Here is a 27,967-nt window from a genome sequence, read left to right as displayed (position 1 = left end):
AATTTAAATCAGTTTTATAAACAGTTGTTTAAATTTTTAGCTAAACGAGTCACACAGACACACCGATCAAAGCAGGCTATGATTTGTTAATCGGACAACCTTGCTGGGAGGTAACACATCAATTCAGTTAAACCACTCCCAAATGTGGGAAGATTGAATGGTTCTTCCAATTATTTTTTTTTCAGATCTTTTTTTCCATAACCATTCATACCCTATGGGAAAATTCCCCATAGCGTTCAGCGTTTACTGTTTGAAGTATTATGATGCTGATGATCAGGCCTTGTATTGTTGACAGAAGCGGATTATCCTACAAAAGGCTGGATCATGTGATTTAGACAGAAAACATTTCTGGTTTGCAGGAAATGTGAAAAGAGAACCATCCAAGTTAATCAGCCTCGGCTTATGAAACCTGAGTCTTCAGTAAGCTTATCCATGTGAGGGCTGTTGTTACGTTGTTTTCTTTTGAACAGCCTTTTATAAACTAAAACCAGTTCTCTGTCTTTGAGACAACAGATGTCTTTTAGGTTTTAAAGGTAATTTAAACTTACAAGTTAAAGGGATGTTTCCGAAAGCTTTCGCTACAGTTCCTTACTTCATATGAGCTCACTGATAACAGACATCCTCCAAAGCCTTCACACGTATTTACACCAGCTTCGATTTGTATACATCCTCCCTTATGACAAACTAAGTCTACATGTGTTTAGCTAAGAAAAACACATTGTCCTGGTAATATTATTTCCTTCTGTGGAAGAGGACTTTGCTCTACACCTCTCAGTGTTTGCTCCGGTCTGTGGCACAGGATGTGTGTTTACCTTGCTTTGATTAGGAATTATTAAGCTAAACTCTGTTCTCTAATGTGACTGTCTTAATAAAAAAAATATTTTAAAAAACTCATAACTCATTCAATATGGCAGAGCAGATGTACTTTTTATTATTTGACAAAGCTACTGAATTTGCCTATGAAACTAAACAGCATCCAAGAGTGTGAATGAAAGATGCTTACACTGATTGTTTTTAAGAGTGTGCCTAAAATATGACAATGTGTGAAAACCCGGTTCTGTGTTTTCATGGTCAGATGATTGTGCCAGCCCTTAGCTAAACTGCACCACAAAGGTTGTCACACAGGTTTTCCTACACGCCCACAGATGCATGCCTGAAATAAACACAGGGGCGTGGAAACTACCCTGCCTGTTTCATCATACTTTATCCGGCTCCTTCACCCAGTCTGTTGAATTGCTGTAGACGTGTGTGAGTGTGTGAGTCGGCTGTCACCTCACCGGCTCCAGCTGTGTGTACACTTTAGTGAACAAACGCACTAAAGATGGCGGGGGAGTGCATTCCAGAGGGTCCAAACCTGAAGGAGATGGGCGAGGAGGAACTTTGGGAGCTGATCAATGACAACCGCCACCGGATCTCCTTAGGGGTCCGACCGTGCATCTTAATCCCGTACCTGAGGCAGGTCAAGGTTCTCACAGAGGTCGATGAAGATGAGATCCTTTCCTGTCATAACCTGACTAACCGCTGCATGAGAACAAGTAAGAGTTTCCTGACTAAAGCTTCTGTTTTAGATTTGATTGTTTAAGGAAATCCAAATCTGCTGAAGATAAATAAGAATCACTGGAGGTTTCTGCAGTTTGTAACCTACGGGTTTTGATTTCTCCTCTTTTACCTGCCAATCAGAATATGACCTGGGCTAACGTGGTACAAACAAAGCTGTGAAAAAGTATTTCCCCTCTTTCAGATTACATTAGTTTTTTTTTTTTTATGTTTAAATATTTCAGATCATCCATCAGTGTTTATCAGACAAAGATGAGGTGTGTAAATGCAAAACGCCATTTTCAAATGAAGTTTTGATTAATTAAGGGGAAAAAAACCTATCCCAACCAAACTGGCCCCAAGTGAAAAGTAATTATCATCTAAACAGCAGCTGCCATCAAACATTTGTAGTTACTGGTAATGAGTCTTTTATGTCATTGTTGAGGAATTTTGGCATGTGTAAAGTCCTACCACCACATCTTAACTGAATTTAAGTCTAAAGTTTGATTAGGCCACTCCTTCATCTTGGTTTTTGTTTTTATTGTCTTGCCATTCAGAGATAAACTTTCTGGTGTGCTTCAGATTAATTTGTCTTTTACCTAAAGCCAGATTAGCCTAGAAAGTATTTTTCCTGTGTTAAATGAAATAGTCATTTGTCTGATAGTAACGTTTGATGATCAGCAACTATTTAAATGGGTCATAACCAAGTAAAAACAGAAGGAATCTGTAAGAACGCCAATATTCCTTCACAGCAGTGCACATCCAATTAATCAACCAATAAAACAATTCTGCCACTAATTTCTTGTTATTGTTTTCACATTCAAAACTGCAAACATGTAATTTTTCCAGTGAATTAAAAGTGAATTTGACATTCAAGGTTTAAAAGTTTTTCAATATTCAGCGTAATAATTAATCATAGATTATAGACAGGAATTCAGACAAGATTGTCGGGTTTAACAATCTCCAAGATAAGAAATACATTAATGTTTAAAAGATTGCTGGATTGCCACCTGCTTGGCTAGACCTATTGCCTTCTTTAGTTAATGTTACATCTGGGATGTTCTTGAGCATTACAGTTTGACTGATTAAGGTGTGCAAAGCCAAAACAGAACTTTCAGTTGAAAATAATTCGCCAGACGTGTGTTTTAGTGTGTCCTTTCCAAATACAACCTTGATTTCTTTTCACTTTTGTTTAGATTGATTTATAGTTATGTTATAAAACTGAACGTGAGGTAAAAGGCAGATAATTTTATCACCTTTTAGGCTACATGCTGGATCTGCTGAGGACCCAGGGAAGAAATGGAGCTATTGCTCTGCTAGAGGGCCTGATGATCCATTATCCAACTCTCTACACTCAAGTTACAGGACGCAAGCCCAGCACAGAGCCCTCGAGATTCAGTGGTCAGTGTCCTAAAACATCTTCCTACACTTTCATTCCTACATTCTGTTTTCGCTCTTACAGCTTACCAGACTTGGATTTTCCTCCTCACAGGTCTGATTAAGTACTCAGAGCTGACCGAGTACCTCATCAGAGCAGTAACAGGGATGCAGACGGAGTTGCAGGAGGCTCGCAACGAGGCTGGCAAGATGGGTGCGCGCTGCTCCTTCCTGGAGTCGGAGGTCAGACAGCTAATGGCGCAGGAGGAGAAGTCCAGGCAAATTCAGCCCGAAAATGAACGCTTGCAGAGACATTTGAGTTCTCTGCAACGGGACGTCACCAAGCTGAAGGACGAAAAGTGCGATTTGTATATCCGCTACACTGCAGCCATTGAGGAGAAATCGGCTATAAACGGGCGTCTCCATGACCTGAACCTGCAGGCGAGTTGTTTCCTGAAAATTTCACCTTGTGCTTCAGGACGACAAATATGTTATTAGCATATATTCTTCTATCAAAATACACATAATTTCAATATTTATTTTGGCTTATCATTTCAGAAATTTAGAAAAGATTAATTTACTTTTATATTTTTTTATTTCCCCCTCAATTTTACCAAGAAAGATCTATACAAAGACTTAATATCTCATATTGCCAGGTAAAGCCTGAGAAATACGAACAATATCATACAGACAATACATTTAAAGTACAAAAGGAAGACACAGAAGGAAGGTTGAATTTTAGAGGTCTGAATTTTACCTCAATTCTTATGAAGTTAAAAAATAACCTGTTTCCTCTAAGACCATTAGGGTGCAAACAACAGGAAGTTTCTACAAACTGATTGTAACTCTAAGGGCTTTCCATTTAAGAGAAAGATAAGCTTTGGGGGAAACCTTAGAAAACAACCTGGAATGACATTTATTTATTTTTGTTTTTATCACATTTAGGATCATTATTCTGACAGAAAGGAACAAATGCAGCTTGTTTGTGTTGTATACATGAGCCCAAAGACTCTTAGTTTGGACATTTAATGTGAAAATACCATTTGCTAATTTTGCTGTTCTTGGATATTTGAAGACAATAAAAACTTGCTTTCACCATGTTTGAGACCATGTAGATATTTCATCAAGTTAGGGATAAAGTGCAGTGGAAAAGTATATTTATTTTTTTTATTATTTATTTACCTGTACTTTAAAATCATTCTGGATGGTCTTACGTCAAAAGTAGGAAGCTCTGTGGGAAGTGTTTTTTTCTTGATTCTTCATGTTCTTCTGAGTAATTTCTCATGGTTTACTTTAAAAGGAAATGAGCAAATAATGCTCTATGAGTACTTTGTATTCTTTTTTCATATCCTAATCAGGAAATATGACAATGGGAACTTCTTCGATGTTTGCTTTTGTCTGTACTAGGAAACCCAAGTAATATGTCACTGAATACATGAAAGGCACTGTAGCCAGGTACTGCTACTATTACTACTACTGCTATTACAGAAGGAGATGCCTTCACATAAAAGCTGACGTTAATCTCAGTTTCAACAACAAGCTAACCATAAAACCCAGTTTATGTAACCGTTGCTCTTCCAGCCTGCGGGATTAAACATTATGTCACCAATGTCTGCAGTGAAGACATTAAAACCGAGGAAAAGCATCGAAGCCTGCGGTAGTTGTGCAGTTGTGTCAAATATGGAACAATTGCAGTGATCTGTAAGAGAACTACAAATAGGGAAGGCGACTAGAAAGATGTAAAGTAACTCAGCACACACTCAACAAAACCCATCAGTGTGAGAAGAGGTGTTAAAAAAGGAGAAGCGTGACATTTTTAGCTAAAGCATGTCTCAAACACTTTGTTAGGGCTACTAAAATTTCTTCAGCTTGCACAATAGCACTCTATGTCTCATCAGAAAGTATTTTTAATAAGCAAAATTGTTGGCGCTACCATGTTACAATGTTTACTTCAGATGATTTTAGGAGAAAAAAACAACAAACTTATTCATTTTTAATGTATTTATTTATTTTAATATTTTTGTTTTTGCACTGTGAATCTTGGCCCCACCCAAAATGATTCCAGATTTAAACATTACACATTTAGATTTTAAACAATACTACGGGTTGGGCTATTGCAAAGTCACACACAAAAAAAATCACATTCTAACAGTGGTTTCCATAGTCGGAGTAGGGACCCCACTAAAGGTTAACAAATAAAGTGTTGGGTCCTCAGATCATTACAGGCCTACAAAACAGACAAAAAGATTATGATAGTAAATGCATTTACGATTTATCCTTAAAACAGCTGCAACAGATAAAAAAATATTACTGAATATATAAAAAAAAAAAAATATGGATGCGGATTCTCTTTATCTTTTTGAGCTGACTATTTAGTAATGAAGATTATTTGTTTATGAAACCATTTTTTTTAATTAAATCATACTTCACTGCAATTTTAGTTTTGTTTTAAGTTGACTTTAGGTAATTGTATTAAGCAATCTTTTTTTAATGCTGTATGTCAGATTTCTTTTATGTCAGTCCAATGCTTCATCTTCTTTGTTCTCGTCTTCTTCTTTTACTTGTGATCTATGTTTTCTAATCTCCTATCAGGAAATGTTTGTCTACTGCTGAAAATATTTTCTAATTATCATCATTATTGCATTTCCTCAGTCCTTCTAACCACCTCTGTTGTGTTCATTTATTGCTTTTTTATTCTTACCCTTTTTTGTTTGATTTGTTGTTCTTATTTTATTACCTCCTGTTTTTATTTTCTCACTTTGCGTTGCTTTGCTCTGTGTTTTGTATGATAAGCACTTTTTAAATAAAAACTCACTGATTGATTTGTGTTGTCAGGTTTTCCCTGTTTAATTAACCCCTGTCAATTAAACAGGGACACCCACAGGAACCCTGGTCTGGACCAAACAACTGGACCGAGACCCACTTTCCGGGATGGTCTTGGTCCGCTTCCAAAGGGACTATGGCGCGCTTTGGTTCTGGTGTGAATACGAACCGGCCTCAATCTGACCCAACTACTGAAAACATAAGCTATTTTGGACATAACAAGCCACCGTAGCGAAAGTTGTGAATAGTGAATTCGTTGAAGTTTTACCTGATGTGCCGTCTTCAGCTGCAAATACTGCACAAATATGCAGAACAGAAATGCAGCAAACATTACTTCTATGATAATTTCCCTCTATTTCCTGGTTTCTGCTCTGTCCTGCCCTAGTCATTTCTATCAAATGGTAACGATGGTCACATACATGGCTTTACTTACAAGTTATAGTTCACTTGCAAAAAGTTCAATGTGAAAGCAAACCGCACCAAACGAAAAAAATCAAACCCAGTTTTGGTCCAGACCAAATGACTTCCTGGTGTGAATACACCCTTCATAGTGATGCTATAGTCTGAGGTCACTGTTCTCTTCAGGTGTTATTTTATTGGTAGGAAGTTGAAAGCTAACATATGGAATCAGCTCTTTTTGGTGTAAAGAATAACATGAACTTACAAACTATTTGGCTGTTAAAATGTCTTTGTTAATTGGACCTAAATTGTAATTTGCCTCATAGCCGCAAGGCTAAATAAAAAGTCTGATATTCTGTTATGCCTTTTGGTTTTGATGTGCCACCTGAAGAGTACTCATGACCTCTTTCTGATCAACTCTTTTCAAAACTTTCTAGAGGCCTCTTTAGTAGAAGGTAAACTCCTTACTGGTTTTATGTGAATTTAAGCTTTGATAAACATCTTTCTTCGTCATGGCAGTAGGACTTAAGGGAAAGCTACAGTACAGAAGACTATATTTTTTAAAACTAAGCAAACATAATTGGTTCTTATGTACTGTTGGATCAAATACCTGAACATCAGCTCTTTCCTAAGAAATGCAAATTTAGATATGGAACTTTAAAGCTTTTTCTGTCAAGCTACAAAAACAGACAGCACCCTAGAATGTAAAATAGAGCTGTTTATTAGTTAGATCACCATAGTTGATTGTGAACATTAGAATTGATTTGTCTTGGCAGGTGTATCAGCTGCAGACGGAGCTCCAGAGCATTCAGATGGAGAATGAGTTCCACAAACAGCGCTCCCTCCGAAGTGTTTCTCCTTCTCAGACCCCACAGCTGCAGGAGGTCAGAAACCCGTGTCATCAGAGTCACTGAGTAGTATCAGCTTTCTTAAATGAACTTTAGACAGAAAAAGATCAGCAGCTCCATATCTCTTCACAGTTTCATGTTGTCTGCTCTCATTTGTCAGGCTCATAAGGACATTCTGCAACAGGACCTGGCAGAAGCAATTGACAGCCAGGTGGAGCTTGCAGAGCACCTAAAGAACTACAGAGAAGAGAATGAAAAGCTGCTCAGAGACAAACAGGGGGTATGTGTGCATGTTTGTTTTCCGCCATCATCATGGATCAGGAAACAGCATGCAAATTTAGCTAAACATTTATAAGGGAAAGTGACCTTTTAAGATTTCCATGTACAAAGGTAACCTGACGTATATAAAATATTCTTAACCACAGGAAAATATTTAATATCTTGTTTTAAACAATTTACACCTTAGATTAACCACCAAATAAATAAAAATTGCACTATTGCATGTTTTTAATGCAGCCTTGTGTATCTTTTCAGCTTGTGGATCAAACAGAGGCTTTAAGCCTTCAGGTGCAACAGCTTTCTCTGGACTGTAAAATGCACCAGCAGAAGAGCACTGTGGTCCAGAGCCAGATGAAGGAACTTCAGGTAGAAAGGGACCAGGTGGGTAACTATTCCCCTCAATTTCTCCTTAATATGGCTACATTTTTTAAAAACTGTTTGCTTCTAATTTTATTTTACCAGCTGGAGCTCATCTCCCATCATTATTTTGTTCATTATTTCCTTATGAAATGTCCTATACCAGCAGTATCAGTAACCAACCTGTTTTCTTTTTTTTGTTTTGATGTTACGCTTGCTTCAACTTCCTGTAGAATTTCTTTTTTTTTTTTTGATGACGGATAAAAAGGTTGCTTTCTGAAAAACATCTCTCTGAGAAGAAACGTATGTGTTTTAATTAGCATGAAAAGCATGCTTTGCTACACATGTTCCTCCCATGAGATTTTTTGGCTGCTATTTATAACACTCTGCACTAAGAAAAAATGTATAAGTACAATGTTCCCACACCCTAGAAAATGTGAATTGTCATTAAGCTGCCTCTTGAAGCTTTATTAGCCTTACAGAAGCGATTTTGTTTTTTTTTTACAGTGCAATATACCATTCATACTTGCAGGACTAGGTCTTCTAGTTGAATTAAAAACTGTTTAGTTTGAATTCTGTGTTTAAAAAGCATGTTATCCCCTAAAAAAACATAGATTATTCTTAAGTGATGTCTTTATCTATCACTTAAGAATACTGATCATAACTACTGTATTTATTCAATATTCTTTAGATTAAAGATTCTGTATTTTGATTATGCCCCCATAATGACATTTGTGACATAATGACCAATTTAAATAAATTAAATTTTATATTATTATTATATTATTAAATCTATCGTATTCTGTACATAATTTAAATATATGCTGAAAATTTTCCCTATAATAAGATCACATCTTAAAAAACCTAGTCATTCCTACTAGGCGATTTTAGATGAGTCACTATTTCTTTTATTGCAGATTTCTGTCATGCATCATTAGTGTTCAGAAGAAAATGATGATATGAGGAAGTATGACTACCCTTTAACACCAACCTGCATCTCACTTATCTTGATGGAAACCAGGATTAGCAGAGTAGCAGAGTTATTTATCCATTTGAACAAACCCTTAACTCCAAAGTGCACGTCCACATTTTAGGTTGTAGGTGGGGCAAAACCAATTTTCACACAGATCACTGAGATGTTGCGTTTTGTAGATGAGTCAGGAATCTGGCCCAAATGAGTCAGCGAGGCGTTTTTTATCATTCTATTAACTGAGCAGCTTTTGATTAATGTGATTAATGTAGGCCTACCAGTCCAGAGACGATGCCCAGGCCATGATCGCCCGCATCCTGGCTGAGAAGGACACATTGAGGAGTCAGCTGGTGGAGCTCCAGGAGGCCGTCTTCATTTTTCAGGCCAAGCGCAGCCCTAGAACCCAACGGCAGAGATCTGATGTATGCTTTTTAACTCACGAATGACCACATACAAACGAGCACATTAGACGCAGAAGTAACTTCATTAATGTCTTTGGGATTGAAGGTGGATAATATCAGCTGGGAGAGCCCAACTTCCAGCTCTGAAGAATCTCCACTTCCAGTTCGACGAAGACTTCGGCGAATGGATGCACTTAACCCCATGTCCCTGAGTTCCTGCTATTCAGAAGTATGTAACTTTGTGAGATGGGTTTCTATTCAAGAAGAATTTGGTGTTAAGAAATGCTTTTTATAGTTTATGCTGCTTTTCAAAACTTTGTACTCCTTAAACTTTATCACAGTTATTGCAACTTTATGTTATAGATGCACACAAAGTAGCTTGTAATTGTGAAGTAGAAAGAAAATAATGCATAATTAAAACATTTTTTTTTACAAATCCATTCTGAAAAGTGAGTAGTGCACTTATATGCAGCACCGCTGTGTCTGTCTTTGTCTGCACCAGCTTTGCGCATCTGGAAAATTTTTGCACATTCTTTCTTGGAAAATTGTTTAAGCTCTGTCAGATCGGAGTCTCAGTTGGATTTGAGACTGAATTTTGACTGGTCCATTTTGACACTGTTGGCTTAATTGCTATGCACCATCCATCGATATATCCAACAACTCTGATCAGCTCGCTGCCCCTGCAGCGGAAAAGCATCCAACAGCATGATGCTACTGCACCACAGCTTTCTTCTTGCCATTCTCCCATAAAGGCCAGACTGGTGGAGTACCCGACTAAGTTGGTCTGCCCATTGATTCTCCCACCTGAGCTGTGGATTTCTGCAGCTCCTCCAGAGTTACCATGGGCCTCTGGGCTGCATCTCTGATTTATACTTTTTTATGTCTGCCCTGTAAGTTTAGGTGAATGATCATGTTTTGATAAATTTGCAGCTGTGCCATACTTCTCCCAAAGTTTGGATGATAGCAAGTGGTTGCCATGAATTTCTATTGCACTTGAACCACCTAGACCATATGATAATGTAAAACTCCAACACAACCTAAGAAACGTTTATTTAAATAAGTGTTTTTTATTTATGTGTGTTCTCTTTATTTTTTCCTTTAGTCAGAAGATGCTGTGCCCACCAGTGTCCGATCCAAAGGCGTCGAGCCACCCAGTCCAGAGTCTCTCCGTCGAAGACAGGAAGTTTTATATGCAGACAGCAGGTGTGTGTGTTTAAGTGTTCTGTATGTTACTTTGTTTTTAGTCTTTAACATGCAGAGTACAGTCATTCCAGCTGATAAGCTTGGTGATGGTGGTGGGGATTTTGGAAGTATTCTTTCCTCTGCATTTTGTCTTGCTGTCGTAACAAGTTTCAGGTGGATTATTAATTCAAAGGAATGTGAGGTGAAAGTCATGCAATCATAGAAGCAAGCAAGAGTTGTTGGGCTCTGTTTGTACTTTTTAAAACCTCTTCTTTGTCCCTTTCTTATAATTACTATTATTAGCTTTGTTCTGTACCCTAAGGGAGTTTTCTGTGTCAAAGGAGTTGCCAGAAGCTTTAGCTTTGTCATTCAAAGGCTATAATTATTGTTCACCAGCAAACCAGTATGTGCTGTTTTATGACTTCTGTTGTTCGTGGAAGGGCTCCTTAGCTTTCCAGGACTTTTATGTTGACATATTTCAGAGGTTCAGACTAGTTTCTTTTTTCTCACGTAGTTTGGAGACAGCAGAGACTGAATCTCTACTGGACGACTTTGTGTGCCTTTCTGATGGTATGCAGAGACAAAATCTATCTTAGAGTGAGCTATTTTTAGAGTTTGATCATTTGCTGTTAAGTCGAAGTACCTTTATTACTTATTGTTTAAAGTTGAAGCTTTGCCAGTACTGAAAAGTGATACATTAACTCTGGCATATTGTTGGCAGGTGAAACGGCCTTGGTGCCAGTTCATCTTACAAGTTCTCATTTGTTCAGCAGAGATTGAAGAAGAGCAGAAACCCAGACCGTCCTTTTCTCATGGCTCCAACTCAGTCAGGTGAGGAGTCCACTGAAAAAAAACACAAGAATCGGCATTATTCAGTACAGCCTAAATTTGCAGGTAGTGTTACCTGGGGAAGAATGCTGGTTAATGATGACACACAACAAATGATAAAGCGCATGAACTGTAAGCAATAGCTTGTTAATTGAAAAAACAGGCATGTAAACCACTATGAACAGATTTAATACACAGATACAGCCTAAGTCAATTAACATAATGAGTGCAATGCATTCTAAGAACCGGATGCATTTTTAAAATTAAACAGTAGCTTGCGTCACAGCTCCTACTTCCTCATTTCTGTGCTATGTCTCATTAAAAAGCTATTAAGTGTGTTGTTGTAGATACCTTTAAAAAAAAAGCTTTAAAACAACGAATTTTTCAATAAATGAACTGAACCACTGGAAATCAATTTCTAGTTTTTCTCTTCTCCTCAGCCTCTCTAGAACCTCAGCCCCTCCCTTCCTGGTGCGTACTCGTCCAAAAGCGATCCGCATCATCGGCCGTGTTCTTAGCATCTCCCTCCAATGTGAGGCACTGCTCAGCCAGCTCACAGTCGTGGGGGGAAACAAATCTGGAGTGTTTGTGCACCAGGTGACTGAAGGCAGCGCCGCCCATACTGTTGGCATCAGCCCTGGGGCGCAGATTGTGGAGGTGAGTGTATTGAGAAAAAAGTTGATGAATTTGCCTGTAATGAAGGTGTTCCTTATCATGTTGTTGTTCTGCAGGTCAGGTACGAGCAAAACAGCAGGGCTCTGAAGATGGTGTTGGAGGACTCCACTTTAGAAGAAGCTACGTGGGCTCTCAGCCAGGTTACAGGCTTCTGTCACCTGTCCCTCAGGCCCAGGCAAAACGGTATGCCCTACAGCATGGAAACGACACAAGCCAGAGCAGAGTCACGTAGCACTTCTACTGTACATCTAGTGTTTTTCCTCAGTGAATAGGCAAATATGTTTCCATCTGATGTGAAGACATCAGAAAGTTGCTGGAGATTGTGAAATGAGATGGCTTGCTTGTTATTTTTTGATGTGGAGAAATATTACTCATAAACTAAGTATTTCATAACTTGTCAGTTCAGCTAAAAGATTTACATTTAAGTATATACAGTATATGAATGGAAACAGCTGCTGGATGGTGTCAAAGTGTAGTGATGAAATCATGGAGTTAGAAATAAATAGTCCAGCAAAAGAACATAATTTTCCTGATAATTATAATATGGAATGATGACTCTTTCATACATTTCTTAAATATACTCACTATTCCAGAGATGGAGCCAAAGTTTGTTCTTGTGTTCAATTAGTGACTGAGGGGAAAAGCTGCCAATTTGAGGTGAGGGTAAAGTTGGCTGCTGACTGGTTATCATTTGAGATCTTGGTGACACACTTAGTGTGCCCTAACTTAATCAGCACGAAAGTGCAGTAGATTTCCAGACAGACATGTGGTCCATCAACATTCCTTCTTTTGGTGTTTCATTTTTAATGAATGGACAATTGTGAGCATCCACATTGTCCCTCTGATTGCTATCTGTAGTTCTAATGTTTCATTAATGAATAGGAGGTTTGTTTCAGCTCATGAGTCAGTGCATTCAGTTTATGTGGTGTCAGCTGCTGACAGAATATGTCAGAAATGCAATATGTTGCCAAAAGTATTAACTCCATCCTAAACAATGCATTTAGGTGTTCCTAAATGGCCACAAGTGCATAAAATACAAGCACCGAGGCATGCAGACTGTTTTTATTAATGTTTGTGCAAGAATGGGTCACTTTCAGGGGCACAGTGAAGTCAGGCATGATGCCATGATAGCAAGCCACTTGCTCACTAAGATCAGACTTGTAATATATTTGATACTAAATGTTTTACAGTCATTTGTTAGTGGTTTTATAACAAAGTGGAAGTAATTAAGAATGAATCAGCCATGAAGTAGTAGCAAACATAAAATCACAGAGCAGGACCAGCAGATGCAGAGGTTGTCAACTTTCAGCAAAGCCAGTTGCTGCACTTTTCCAAAAGCCAACGTCACCTTCAGATTGGGTCAAGAGTAGGGCATAGAGAGCCTGATGGAATGTGTTTCCATGCTCAAGTAGATGCATCCGAGTCTTACATCACAAGTGATGTAATGCCAATGCAAAGAGTCGGATGCAGTGGTGTAAAGCATACTGCAAATGGACTCTAGAGCAGTGGAGATGTGTTGTCTGGAGTGCCGACTTGTGTCCTTGTCTGATAATGCAATAAACGAGTCTAGGTTTGGTCAACTGCAAGGAGAACGGTACTTGGCTGACTGCATTGTGTCAAGTGTGAGGTTTGGTGCAGAGGGGATTATGTTGTGAGGACTGTTTTTCAGAAGTTTGGCTAAACCCCTTAGTTTCAGTGAGAGAAATTCTGCTTCAGCATATTGGGAAATTTTGGACAATTCCATGCTCCTAACTATGTGGGAACCGTTTGATGATGGCCCCTTCCTGTTGCAAAATGACTGTGCAGCTTTGGACAAAGCAAGGTCCATAAACACATGGATGAGCAAGCGTGTGGAAGAACTTGACTGGACTTCAAGCCTGCAAGCCAGACCTAACAAATACCCTTCTGGAAGAGTGGTCAAACATTCCCATAAATGCACATCTACACCTTATGGAAAGCCTGTCCAGAAGCTGTAATAGCTGCAAAGGGTGGGCCAAAATAATATTAAACTCTGTCAGGAAGTTGGCTTTCTTGGAGTGGGACCCCAGAATGCAGAAAGGTGGGTGGACGCAGCTCACAAAGAAAAAAGGTTAAATCTACAAAGAAAAACTCACAACAGGCAGGTGGTAACAAATGCAGGCATAAACATGGGCAGGCTTGGCATGGAAAAGATAAACAATCAAACAATGATCAGAGGAAGGACCCAAAACAAAACTAAAACACATTCAAATCAGGACAAAAACCTTTGCATTAGGAGCTGGATGCCACTCAAGTTCATGTGTGCGTGAAGGTGAGCGAATACTTTTGGTAACATAACGTATCTTACAAACAAACCAGATCCAACTATAAATTTTTTAGGAGCTGTGTGGACCATTGTCTTAAGGTGGCTTTACCTTTAACCCCAAACAGGAAAAAATATAAAAGACTGAATAACAAAATTTTAAAGCCAAAGGAGATAAAACATTTCACATTTCTGCTTGGTTTGGAACAATCAATTTGGCTTGACTTGGTGTATTCACAAGCCTGGTGTGCCTTCAACTAGTTATGGTAAACTAGTTGGACTGTATGTCAATTGTATACAAAATAAAAAATCCTCAGTATTATGTGCAGACAATGAATGTGCAACAAAGAAGGCCACATGGTGACGCAGTGGATTTAGTGTTGTTGTCATCCTGCACAGACTACGAGGCACTGCTACAGCAGCTGCAGAACAGCAAGACGTCGTCAGGAGACTCCTTTTATATTCGGGTCAATATATCCCTTCCTGCTGACACCAGCGGGGCCTTAGCCGTGTCGTGCAACGATATCTTACATGTAACAAACACGCGACCTGACGACACTGAGGATCTGTGGCATGCCAGCCAAGTTCACCCGTGTCAGCTGCTGGACCTGCAGAGTGGAACTGTGCCAAATTATTACAGGTTGGTGCACTGCTGTGAGCCAGTAGTAGATCATAGTAGGTCAAGATGATGAAATTTAGGCCGTACTAACTGATTTCTCTCTGTGTTACAGAGCACAGAGGCTTTTGATTCAAACAATTGAAGATATGAGCTTTCAGACAAAGAAAGGTCAAAAGGTATTAAAAACCTTCAATCCATCGGATCATTTCAGTGATGAGTGTTCTAAGTTGTTCCTGGAAAAACTGTCCTCATCACAGGTTGGACGAGTGGACGCCAAGAGTGAACAGAAGGCAGTAAGGATTGTCAGCACGGGGCGCCAAGGAAGGAATCCTCTGTGGGTCAGTGTGGAGGAGGAAAACACCAAAAGCACAGAGTCGGGTACAGTAAACTACAGCTTCACAATCTCACAAATGTAAAATTCTCAGCTTTACTGCTGCTTTGTTGCTGTAGTATTCACAATTTCTAATAAACAATTGCCTCCGTTCTTCTACCTCTTCAGGTCCTCCATCTCCATCCAAAAGCTGTGTAACCCTCATGCCCTACACCCTGGTTACTCCTCATTTCCCACCAGTCTGCAGGCCTATCCTGCTGTTGCCCACAATACTGGGACGCATGCTGGACAAGAAGCTGGACAGTTGGCAGGGCTTTCAACTCTGTGAGCCGGGTAAGAAATGCTAGTCTTATTGGTTGACAAACTCATTGTTATGAAGATAGCCACAGGAAAACACTTATAACATGTTAAAACTTTAGCACGTAAAAAAATGATGTCACTTGAATTTGTTTTTTTTACAATTTTTACATCATAAACCTCAGTGTATTTTATTGTGATGTTGTGTTATAAGCCAACACAAAGTAGGGTTGTAACTGTGAAGTGGAGGGAAAATGATGCAAGGCTTTTAATTGAACAAAGGGAGCAGTACATTTCTCTTCAGCCCTCCTAAGTCAATACTTTGTAGAACCACCTTTTACTTCAGTTAAAGCGACAAGTGTTTTGAAGCATGATTTCACCAGCTTTGCACAGCTACAATTTTTAAAAATAGCTCAGCTCTGTCCTGCTGGAAGTTGAACCTCTAGTCTAAAGGCTTGTGCAGCCTCTAAAAGGTTTGCTTCCAGTATTGCCCTGTATTTAGCTCCATTCATCTTCAACACTGACCAGAGTCCCTGTTCCTACTGAAGAAAACCATCACTGCAGCATAATGTTGCCACCACTAAATGTTGCTGTCTGTGTGGTGTGTTTGGGGTGATGTACATCGTTAGTCTTACTTCACACGTAGGATTTTGCATGTTAACCAAAAAGTTCAGTTTTGGTCTCATCTGACCAGAGAGTTTTTTTCTCTGAGGCTTGTTGTGTCCCCTACAGGACTTGTGGCAGTGTTTAAAGAAGACATATTGTGGTTGTCCTTTTAAATTCACCTGAGCTGTGGATCTCTGCAGCTCCTCCAGACTTTGTTCACTAATGTTCTCTAACAAATCCATGAGGCCTTCATAGAACAGCTAGAATTATCCAAAAAACTCACTTTGTCAAAATCATATACCTTTTTCTTTCCACTACACTATCATGCAATACTTTGTGTTTCTTCTTGACTATACCCATAAAATCCCAATAAAATACAGTCACATTCGGGGGTGTAAAATGGCAAATTGTGAAGAGGTTTACAGGGCATGAATCCATTTGCAACACGCTTTATGTTCTGTAGACACAACACATTTTATTGGTGAGATTACTGATTCGTCTCTTCCTCTACTTCCAATTTTACACTGAAATGATGGTGTCTGGCTAGCTGTGTAAACAATCTGGTCTCTTACTGGACAGCAGTAAACATTATATGGTTTTGTCTGTAGATATAATCCAGGAAGGAATTAAACTTACTAGGTAAATATTTATTTTTAAAAAATCACAGTAGCTATAAATAGTAAATGTGTGCCTGCCAGTGTTTCCTGCAGTGGGGTAAATTAAATGTTTGTTGATCTTTGTGGGAAAGTTTGATCATTACAACAAAGAACACGAACATTTAGGGAACAACAGGATATAGATGAGGACATTAAATACTCAGAGCGTAGGATTAACCAGCATAGTGTTTTCATGTGTAGTCTTTTCCTCTCACTTCTTCCTGCATTCGGTCTGTCCCATTTACTTTAGACGTGTTGACCTCCAGCGAGCATGCCGCTCATATCCAGAGATCCGAGATCCTTGAGGAAGTTGAGCCTGGCGGAAACCAATGCTACACACTTCAGAGTGTTGACAAAGTCATGAAAAAGGTCAGAACACTGAACAATTTCTTAGCATCTCTATTTAGACCTTCTTTTAGATAAAAGATGTGAGGTGAGGTTTAATCTGTAACAGAAAGATGAAACAGTCACACATATTTCAGTATCACTTTGGTTCAGGCCCCTTAGAACAAGTCAGTCAGGTGTGTCTACGTATGCAAATCTCCACCTTGTTGAATTATTATATTATGGTTTTACTTGAGGCTAAAACTACCAAAAAAACCAGCACATAGAGACAGTCATCTGTCAGTTGACAGCTTTAACTGAGTGACAATTACGCTGATTTAACAAGCATATTTGCCATCTCCATCTGATTTCAGGGCCTTCACTGTGTGCTGCCATTAGGCCTGGACTGTGTGCGTCGGCTGCACCGCTTCGAGATCTTTCCAATTATCATCTTCATTGGCCTATCTGCACGTAATGCACGTAAACTGAGGTACGTTTGTCATACCTTACAGGGATTTTATGTGATAGACCAACACAGAGTAATACATAGTACTGAAGTAGAAGTAATAGGATTTATGGTTTTTAATGTGTTTTATGAATACAAATTTATAAAATGAGGCCTGCTCGTTATTTATCGTTACTCCCATACTGGTAAATAAAATTCAGTGAAACCAATTGTTTTCAGAAGTGACCTCACCAGTAAGAGGACTATCTGTTTATAATTTCTTACTATAAATTCAGCTGTTCTGTGAAGGTTTCAGAGGTTTGAAAATCAAGGAACACCAGTCAGGTTTCAATTTGTAGAGACGTTCATGTTATAAACAGTATCCCAGATCTACCAAGTCACCACTTAAACTAAAAGGCCAGGTGAGCAGAGCAATTATTACAGAAGTAGAAAAGACACCCATGGTAACAATGGAGGAGCTACAGAGATCTGCAGCTCAGGTAAGACTGTCTGTCAACAGAACAGCTATTAGTCATGCACTTCAGAAATTCTGTTTGACATTAGCTACAATGTAGGGAACACAGCAAATATGTGGACGAAGGTGTGCTGGTCAGATGAGACCACAACAGAACTTTTTAACCTAAGTGCGACACTGCAAAATCAACCCTGCAAACACCATGCCCATGGTGATGCATGGAGATGGGGCAATTAACCCAGTCAGTGTTGATGGGAAGGTGGCTGGAATTAAATATAGTCCTGGAATCCTGGAAGCAGAAGATTGCAATAGACTTGAGACGATGGTGGAGGTTCATCTTCCAGCAGGACAGTAACCCTAAACATACACCCTGAGCTGCAATGGAATGGTGTGGATAAAAAATATACTTATGTGTTTCAATGGCCTAGTCAAAGTCCAGACCTAAATCCAATTGAGGATTTGTGGCAATCCATTAAAATTGATTTTCAGTGACGCTCTCCATCCAATCTGACTAAGCTTGTTTCTAGTTTGCAAACTGGTCAAGAAACAAAAGGTAATCATGCATAATTTTCTTTCCACTTCAATATTGTGTTCTACTTTGTGTTGGCCTATCACAAAAATCCCATTAAAACACATTGAGGCTTAAAGTTGAGGATGACCAAAATGATACAATGTTCAAGGAGTTTAACTACCTTAGCAAAGCACTGCATAGTACACACCGGCAACATTATAACCAGGGACAATATGGTGATCACCTCGCTCATCTTAATGTAACTCAGTATTCAGATGGAAAAACCTGCATTCTGACATACGAATGCCACTTTAAAACCTGTAAGCACATTTACACATTTCAGCAAACCAGTCACATTTCCAATTAAGTGGAAGAACTGCTCAAAGAGCAACAGTTCATTGAGTCCAGCCCACAAGCTCCCCAGTCTGACACACTTTCTGAGAAACAAGCCCAGTCCACAACGACCGCACACCACAACACCACACTATACTAGGCCTAAAAGATCTATTACTAACATATAACACACTAAACATACTGAAGACTGGCATGGAAGGAAAGGCCAAGAAAACGTTTTAGTGAAAGATGACAGATAACACATTTCTGGTTAATTTTATACTCAGCAGACTAATCGGTTACAATTGAGGCTGTCATGATTGTGTCTAAAAGCAGCTCCCACCAAAAGCCTAGTGTTTTTAAGCAATGATGTGTTGTCTTTGAACATCTGTTGTGCGTGATATTGTTAAAAGACTCAGAAAGCCAGGGAAGATCTCAAGGTTCAGTTCAGATGTGTCTCCACTTCCCCTGTTAAATGTTTGGCAGTTGAGTATTACAACAAACCCTGCCTGCCACATTTCTTGAATTTTAACAGAACTATCATGTTTAACTCACATTGTATAATGTTATTGTTTCTTTTTTACTTTTCATTTTGCAGGTCAAAGCTGCAGCGTAATGGCCAGACGGAGGAACAGCTGCTGGCATGTTCGAAGAGTGAGGAGCCGCTGCTGGACAAGCTGCCGTGTCTGTATCACAGCGTGGATCCAGACTCCTGGTGTGACCAAAACTCCCTGCTAACCAGCCTCCGCACCCACATCTGGGAGGAACAGAGGAAGATTGTGTGGATGGAGCCGGACCTGTGGTGAAGAGAAAAGGAGATAAATGGAGAGAATGCTTGAGAAAAAAAATAAAAATAAAACAAAAAAATTATAATAAATATATATATATATATAGGATAGATAAGCTTTACAAGAAATATTTTTGTAAACATGAGTATGTATCTATGATACTTGTAACTATATAAACTCCTAGTGAATATTCAGCTGTGATGCATTGATGTACCTAGAAATATTTTCTAAGCTGTATATTACTTTCTATTTCAGGTATTTGTTTATAACAAGTATGAGTAAATGCATTATCTTAACTGTAAGGAATTATATCTCCACATTTTGTTGTAGGCCAGTTCTTGCTATGAGGGATTCCATCTGGTATAGATCTCTTTTAAACCACTACATCTGCCAATACTATTTTTAAATACTATCTGGAGGACATTTTGTCTCTGTATTTATGGAATAAAAGGTACTTGTTACAAATTAAAAAGTATCATGGGTATCTCTGTAAGTTTAGTTTCTCTAAGGCTGTAAATATCATTACCATGCGAACAGGTTGTTACATAATCCATCTCTGAAGTAAGCCTGTCATCATTCAGCTATGTGCAGGTCAAACCTAACTTCTCTGAACTCTGAGATTGTTATGAACCCACTTCCTTGTAGCTGTTGTCCGCCCTTTCTCTGTCAGGAAATGTGATACAGGGTTTTTTGTTTTTTTTTGCTCATGGTCTGATGCAATCACTCTGTATCTTAAAAAAAACATCTTGCTTTTTTATTTGGTCTCTCAGCAACAAGCACTGAGCTTGAGCATAATTTATACGTGTGTGCCCTTTTCTCTACTCAGAAGCCATCCTCTATGACTAGGGCTTCTCTTCATTTGTTTTTCTTTTCCTTCTGCCTTTTCTTTTCTTTGCTTGCCAGACTCCCATGCACATTAATTATGCTCTAATTTTGCTAATACAAACATGGTATCACTCTGAAATTTAAAATGGGCTGAACATGTCTCATTATCTACAGTACATTTTTACAGAATGCATGTTGATTGTTTATCCTTTAGACTAAGATTTCTTCCATTTTGTAAGTGTTTGCATTTTTTAGAAGTGAGTGTTTCCGTATTTATTTTGATAACGAATTTAAGCTGATGGTGGTCAGAGGGCTCGGTGGCGCCTGTGTATGGCAGCCTCACTCTGTCAGTCTGCCCCAGGTCAGCTGCGGCTACATTGTAGCTCACCACAGTCAGAGTGTGAATGTGTGTATGAATGGGTGGATGACTGAATGTAATGTGAAGCGGTTTGGGGTCTCTGGGTACTTGTTAAAGTGCTATACAAGTTCAGGCCATTTGCCATTTTAAACATTTAAGTAGCATAATTAAAGTGGGCTCTGTTTACACAACAATGTTTTATGTTTTTTGGATACAATCCGGGTTAGCACCCGAACATACCTTTCAGACAGCTTCCTCTTGCGTCTACAGTTAATCCTGTTGGATGTGGTTCGTCCTTCTTGGTGGTATGCTGACATTAACCTGGATACCGTGGCTCTTGATGCATCACAAAGACTTGCTGTCTTGGTCACAGATGCACCAGCAAGACGTGCACCAACAATTTGTCCTCTTTTGAACTCTGGTATATCACCCATAATGTTGTGTGCATTTCAATATTTTGAGCAAAACTGCTCTTACCCTGCTAATTGAACCTTCACACTCTGCTCTTACTGGTGCAATGTGTAATCAATGAAGACTGGCTACCAGGCTGGTCCAATTTAGCCATGAAACCTCCCACATTAAATGACAGGTGTTTCAGTTTCATTGTCCAACCCTTGTACATTCAACATTAGGATGAATTTCCTATTGATTTTGGTATTTTCATGATGCATCTGAACCATTTGTTATCCATGTGGAATGACAATAGTTGTATGTTAACACAGCTGCAATCATTTTTAAAAACAAGAGTTTGGTGCAGAAGTTAATTTTCCCTAAGGCTTAGATAGAAGTCCTTTAGCAAGTTGTAGAGGAATCCCAAATTTTTTTGTTTTATCAGCAAGATCTGGGCATAAATCTGGATGGATATTTGACCTCTTTTCTTAAAAGAAAGTGTTATGGTCAGAGCTATTCCCAACACGTAATATGATTCTGTGTTTTCCATTCTAGAGCCAGTTTTGATAGACGTTTTGGGTCATTCTCCTGTTGCATCACCCAATGATCTGCCCCAAACATTCCCCTCCAATGAAAGAAAAACTGGTTTGCCTAAACTATGCCAGGACATTGCTCATGGCTATAAAAAGCGTGTGGTTTCTCAAAAACGTGGTCAGGAACAGTAAGAACATTTTCTAATTATTCATATTTTTATCCATCAAGAAGTTTAAAATTAAAGTGATGCTTTGACTTGACCACTTGGGGGCAGCAGAGAAAAGCACATGCGGTTTGGAGGGAGCAGGTACACCAGCGGTGATAATGACAAGCAGGGGGAGGGAGAGAAGAGAGGCAGCTCCGTGGTTTCTGACCACATGCTCCCAGCATCACTGTTTCACTGGCTGTTTCCCAGCTAATGTGTTTACAGCCTGCACTGAGATGCAGCGCAGCCCCTGCTCTGCACACAGACTCCCTCTCACCTCTGTTTTCTTTCTTTAATCGGCCGTTGTTTATTGACTAGATCTAAGGCTTTTTAAAGACTTTAATGGAATCAATTTCCCTGACTGCAAGATATTCTTGGCTCCATCTGGGACCCAAACCCTCCCTCTTGTTGCTGGGAAACTACTCCAGTGATTTGTGTGCTGTCAGGGTGCATTAAAGACAGGAACGAGGCAAAGTTGGCTGCAGAAAATGGAAATTAGAGATAAAAACAGATAGAAATAGGGTCTGAGTATATCATATTTCCTTTAGCTTTTATTTGTTTGTTTTACATACTGCTGCAGTGATCACCACGCCTTGATTTCCCATTTTAAGTCAGTGGTGCTTCACAGGTGTTTGAGTTGGGTTCAGTTAATATTGTTTGTAGAGTATTAGGTGTTTAATTCATTTAAAAGCCGCTGGTTATTTCATATGATGGCTTGTTATTTGCAGCTAACTTAGACTGTGGCAAGCAGTGTACATTTGAATGAACGCCATAGTTCAAATTTTGTTCATAGTGACAGAGTAAGAGGATCTTGCATCAAAACAGTAATTGCTCTGCTGCTATGGATTACAGAAATGTGATTTCCAGGAGCGTTTTTTTTTAATATATATATAGGTCATATAGTTCTTTGACCAGGGCACCTTTGTGTCAGCTGGCAGCACAAGCTTTTGAGAAAAATAAAACAAACCCAAATAAGTCATCTGTAGTTGTTCAGGTTCTGGGCATATTTGTCTTGTACACAGTGGAAGGCCTATAGAAAAACTTTGATTTATATAGAAGCTGGGCAATGTTGAAGTTGATTCTAGATTCCAATTTGGTGTTAAGCTAAATGGCTATTTTACTGTTTTTATATAGATTGTTCTTGATCACCTCTAATACAAAATAAAACATCATTGCATCAATCAAACTTAAAATGAACTGTTTTACATTAAATGTTTTCTACGCTGAAATAAAATATCCTTGGCATTATTTGGCATAAAAACAACCTGGGATGAGTATGAAAATCACAACATGGGTCGAACCTAGACTGAATAATTTTAGGCTGATTGTTATTTCTTTTTCACTCATTGTTTGAATTTATGAAACCTGAAAATGCAAAAAATAGGTTTTTTAAACAAAGGTAAAATCACCTTTCATTTGGTCTCATTCACAGGAACCCAGTGTCATGTATTGTCTATATTATTTTACATGTGTATATATACAGTTAAGCCACAAATTGTTCATAGAGTGGCAATGCTGGACCTCTTCGTTGAAGTTCATTGATCTAAAAAAATATATAGTGACATATAGAACAATCTCATACAGTTTTCACTGTGTTTCTGTGTTGTAGGATTTGCTTTTATTATGACATAAGATTATAACACAAACTTACTACTTCTATAAAGCCTGAAATATCTAACTTCATAACACATCTGTAGACTTGAGCAGATATGTTATTCATTGAAACATCTAATATCTCTGCACGGTAATTTATACCCCTGGCAGATTTAGGTTTAAAGTAATCCTCTATTTTAACATGTGTCTTTTCACTAGAAGTAATATTAGCGACTTGAACCGGCCCAGCCAGCGTCCAAACTTGAATCTGAGAGAGAATCTGTGAAGGGAGCTAAATATTAGGGTGATGGCAAGGAGGCCTTCCAACATCAAAGACTTGGACCTCATCACCACAGAGAGGAAAAATATTATTGAAAACATGCAAAATTCTGGTCAGCAATTATACGAAGGGTTTGAATCCAGTAAAACAAGTAAAGATTTTTATTTTGATTAATAAGAGGAGGGTATAAACAATTTTCAACAAGCCTGCTCTTGATAAAATGTAAATAAACACAGATTATTTAATTTTTACAGTTCATCCTCCTTTTCCATTGTTTTATTATCTTTTGATATTTGTCCATCTCACTTCCTCTCAGAAACAAACATTTTGGATGAATAAAAAATATTTTAAATCTAAAGGTGACTGGAGTAGGAATCATTTTGGGCTTAACTGTATATATGTGTAATTATATATGTATGGAAAACAAAGGAAAAAAGGAGCACCCTGGTGTTTTTTTTTTTTTAAACATTTGAAGGATCAAATTGTTAGTTTTGAAAGAAACTGGAAAAACCTGACCTTCAGGTGTCAATAACTAATCATAGGCTTTTACAATAGCTGAAGAGGTTCAAGCATACAATTGCAGAGACAACAATCAACACTGTGTGACTCTTAAAACAAGTATGTCATATGCAGTATTTTAAGTCTCTTCGAATTCCTAGGTTTGCGTTTCTGTTCATGTTCTGAACAGTAGCTTCCCTCAGTGTCTCCGCTCGCTCCTCTCATCTGCTCATTAACTCACCTGTCTACCACTTCATTAATAAAGCTCCCCAGTATAAAAACAAACTGATCATCTCAGTCTGTGTCAGAGCCTCCTGTTGTTGCCATCAACCTGTTTTGTTGGTTTCCTAAAATCACTGTACACCTCCAGTGCTCATCTCTGCATTTGGGTCCTCAACAACACCTTTCATGACAGTATGAGCCCTGTTGGACAAAGTATTTTTGGTTAGGTCAGGTGGTAGGTATTCCATTTATTTAGAACAAGAAATGTGTTGAAAACTAGACTATTTTAACATAAATGTCCTGTCCAAACTTGGCCAAAGGAAAGACATTGAGAGTCAGTTTTGTTAGCTCATTTGAGGAAGCCCCTACGTGTTTTTAACTTACCTCTAGACAGTAATCGTTATGATTTTGTGGACGGTTTTTCACCGTTCATTTGTTTTAACCCCACCTTGTTGATCCCATATCTTTTAAAAAATGTTTTCGAAACAGGGAAAATTTGGAAGTTTGGCTGTAATTTCAGAAAAATAACTTGACAAATGAACATGTAAATTGTGAAGCTGTGGGAAAAGGTTCTGTTATCTGTTTTTTCATGATGAAGCAATTTTGCTGCTATAACCTAATATATCTGGGTTGGGTTGACATAATCAGTCAGTGTGGATAAACATTTTTCTCTAGGGCTGGGTTTGATTGTTCTTAATCAGGTTGGAGACTAATTTCCTTGTTAATCTGTGTCTTGTATAAGTAAATTCAGTTTTGCTCCATTTCAGTCTGCCTGGGTTAAACAGTTCAGTGAAACCAAAGGAAACCTTCTTGTAAGAACTCACACTTTGCCTACTTGTCATGAATAAATAAAAACAGGCATTTTAATCTGAAACAACATGAAGGAAATTGCTGAATATAGCAAAACATAAGCAGTGTATGGTTTCTTCAGACAGCCAATGACATTTAGAGCCAACAATAGCAAATAAGTCGGATCAGTCCATATAAATCATGTTGAATACGCTGACACCACAAAATTGGTTACATCTGAAAGAAGGGTATATATGTATGAAAATTTTACATTTGCTTTTTAAATGTTATTTTACATATCCAACAAGTATGAAAATACATGTATTGTATCAACTTAAACATTTTAAATGTATGTTTTGCAAGGTTTTTCCTATTTACTTGACAAATTCATATCCTTTTTGAAGTGTCCTGGATTGATTGTTGCATCACATCGAGAAGGATAACAATTTTACCATCTCCAAGTTATTCTTAAAGCTTCTTGATTTCAGCAAAAAATGTATCTCTGTGAAAAAAGCAAGTGACTATAACAATAATATAATGCTCAAGTAAAACATTTTGTTTTATTCAGTTAATTAGAATATTATTTAGAAGTTCATTTGCTTTAGTAACTCAGTCCAATAAGTGAAATACATCATGTAGATAAATTACACACTGTTTTACAGCTGAGAAAGTTATTTCTGTTATGATGATTATCCGCTTGCGGCTAATTAAAACACATTTAAGATCAAAATATTACATCAGACCAATAAAAAAAAAACATACCTGCTTAAAGGTTGTTTTAATCTTACAAACGAGCTTAAAGGAAACCCACATTCTTTTCTGAATATGACGATTTGTGCATGTAAAATGTCTTTATTGTACAATGCATTTCGATTAAAATAAATGCTTACCAATGCAATGACCACGTTTGGTCTCCATCAGGGCCATTGTCTGCTGTGGATTTCGCACTTGTACTGTCAATTTAATATGATACTTAGACACAGCAAACAACCTTCCACACGTCAGAAAACTCACTCGTCTTATATATCAGCACATTTTACATATATATATCAATACACATTATTGGTGCACTAGGTTTTTCATAAAGACATCCTACCTCTAATGGAAGACCAGATTCAATGAGCTGCATACAGTTGCTGACTGTCACATTTCACATCACACAGCATAATTTGATCTGTTGCTTGCTTCTAACCACATAAAGCTGGTAGGAAGACCATGAGATCTGCTGCTGATGGTCGCAGTGAAATTTGATTATGTCCTGTTTTGTGGCTTTAAACTGTCAAATGTTATTACTGTTGATGATAATAAAACCTAAACTGAAACAGAAATCCATCTCTTTCTGCGTCTCCATGCACAGAGTGCTGACCCTCTGATGACCCTTGCACAGTGTGAAACAAGGCATACAGGAGCGGTCGTGACCTCGTGTGTGTGTCTTCATGCTATCGGCTACAAACCAGGATACAAAGAACTTAGCTTGAAGACCTCTCATCACTGGATTACCATGCTGTCAACAGTTTCTTTCTGTGCACCATCAGTATTTACAACAAATCCAGCATCTTTCATTGCTGGTGTCTTTATAAAGAAACTTTGAGGGCTCCGCCCTGAATTTCTCAGCCTCTGTTATACAGCAGCTCTGTGCCCAGGAGGGTAGTCACAAAGTTAAATGTCAGTGTGATGAAAGTCACCCGAAAGGGGACCTTCTACCTTGCTGTTTATGATGGAAAATACACTGCTCAAAAAATAAAGGGAACACTTAAACAACACAATATAACTCCAAGTAAATCAAACTTCTGTGAAACCAAACTGTCCACTTAGGAAGCAACACTGATTGAGAATCAATTTCACAGCTGTTGTTCAAATGGAATAGACAACAGGGGGAAATCTTTGGTGATTAGCAAGACACTCAATAAAGGAGTGGTTCTGCAGGTGGGGACCACAGACCACTTCTCAGTACCTATGCTTTCTGGCTGATGTTTTGGTCACTTTTGAATGTTGGTGGTGCTTTCACACTCGTGGTAGCGTGAGACGGACTCTACAACCAACACAAGTGGCTCAGGTAGTGCAGCTCATCCACGATGGCACATCAATGTGAGCTGTGGTAAGAAGGTTTGCTGTGTCTGTCATGTAGTGTCCAGAGCCTGGAGGCGCTGCCAGGAGACAGGCCAGTACACCAGGAGACGTAGAGGAGGCCGTAGGAGGGCAACAACCCAGCAGCAGGACCGCTACCTCCTCGTTTGTGCAAGGAGGAACAGGAGGAGCACCTGTAGCCCATTTCCTGCACACGCCTGTGCACGGTGGCTCTGGATGTTTCTACTCCAGACTCAGTCCACTGCTTCCGCAGGTCCCCCAAGGTCTGGAATCGGCCCTTCTCCACAATCTTCCTCAGGCTCCGGTCACCTCTTCTCGTTGTGCAGCGTTTTCTGCCACACTTTTTCCTTCCCACAGACTTCCCACTGAGGTGCCTTGATACAGCACTCTGGGAACAGCCTATTCTTTCAGAAATCTCTTTCTGTGTCTTACCCTCTTGCTTGAGGGTGTCAATAGTGGCCTTCTGGACAGCAGTCAGGTCGGCAGTCTTACCCATGATTGGGGTTTTGAGTGATGAACCAGGCTGGGAGTTTTAAAGGCCTCAGGAATCTTTTGCAGGTGTTTAGAGTTAACTCGTTGATTCAGATGATTAGGTTCATAGCTTGTTTAGAGACCCTTCCCGACCACCTATTGAGTGCATAACTGTACATGATTATTTGAAGGTTGACGTTTTTTGTATTAAAAACACTTTTCTTTTATTGGTTGGATGAAATATGCTAATTTTGTGAGATAGGAATTTTGGGTTTTCATGAGCTGTATGCCAAAATCATCCGTATTAAGACAATAAAAGACCTGAAATATTTTAGTTAGTGTGCAATGAATCTAAAATATATGAATGTTAAAT

The 27,967-nt window shown here is 38.7% G+C and overlaps 1 protein-coding gene across 2 annotated transcripts; it reads left to right on the top strand.

The window, feature by feature from the left end:
- The first annotated feature begins 956 nt into the window (after positions 1–956).
- card14 (caspase recruitment domain family, member 14) lies at positions 957–19,823 on the top strand. 2 transcript variants are annotated; one of them, XM_047364793.1, is made up of 20 exons: positions 957–1,535; positions 2,800–2,937; positions 3,029–3,354; positions 6,912–7,019; positions 7,144–7,263; positions 7,518–7,643; positions 8,862–9,011; positions 9,097–9,219; positions 10,093–10,193; positions 10,687–10,742; positions 10,946–11,003; positions 11,441–11,657; positions 11,732–11,858; positions 14,356–14,596; positions 14,688–14,751; positions 14,833–14,953; positions 15,075–15,239; positions 16,716–16,834; positions 17,164–17,279; positions 19,152–19,823. In XM_047364793.1, exons 1-20 carry the CDS (start codon positions 1,322–1,324, stop codon positions 19,357–19,359), a joined length of 2,898 nt encoding a protein of 965 aa, XP_047220749.1. In that variant the 5' UTR covers positions 957–1,321; the 3' UTR covers positions 19,360–19,823. The 2 variants fall into 2 exon arrangements, with proteins under 2 accessions (XP_047220749.1, XP_047220748.1); XM_047364792.1 differs by having other exon boundaries at positions 10,943–11,003.
- The last annotated feature ends 8,144 nt before the right edge of the window (positions 19,824–27,967 follow it).

Source organism: Girardinichthys multiradiatus, chromosome 5, assembly GCF_021462225.1.
Source record: "Girardinichthys multiradiatus isolate DD_20200921_A chromosome 5, DD_fGirMul_XY1, whole genome shotgun sequence".
Classification (NCBI taxonomy): domain Eukaryota; kingdom Metazoa; phylum Chordata; class Actinopteri; order Cyprinodontiformes; family Goodeidae; genus Girardinichthys; species Girardinichthys multiradiatus.
The sequence above is the reverse complement of the archived record's forward strand: the minus strand, read 5'-3'. Positions and strand labels throughout refer to the sequence as shown.

What these genes read in the sequence shown, in the direction of transcription:
- card14 (XM_047364792.1), top strand. Translation starts at nt 1,322, where the DNA reads ATGGCGGGGGAGTGCATTCCAGAGGGTCCAAACCTGAAGGAGATGGGC. An exon ending in CCCAACGGCAGAGATCTGAT is followed by an intron (nt 9,012 to 9,096) that starts GTATGCTTTTTA and finishes TTGGGATTGAAG; the next exon opens with GTGGATAATATCAGCTGGGA. An exon ending in AGACAAAGAAAGGTCAAAAG is followed by an intron (nt 14,752 to 14,832) that starts GTATTAAAAACC and finishes TCCTCATCACAG; the next exon opens with GTTGGACGAGTGGACGCCAA.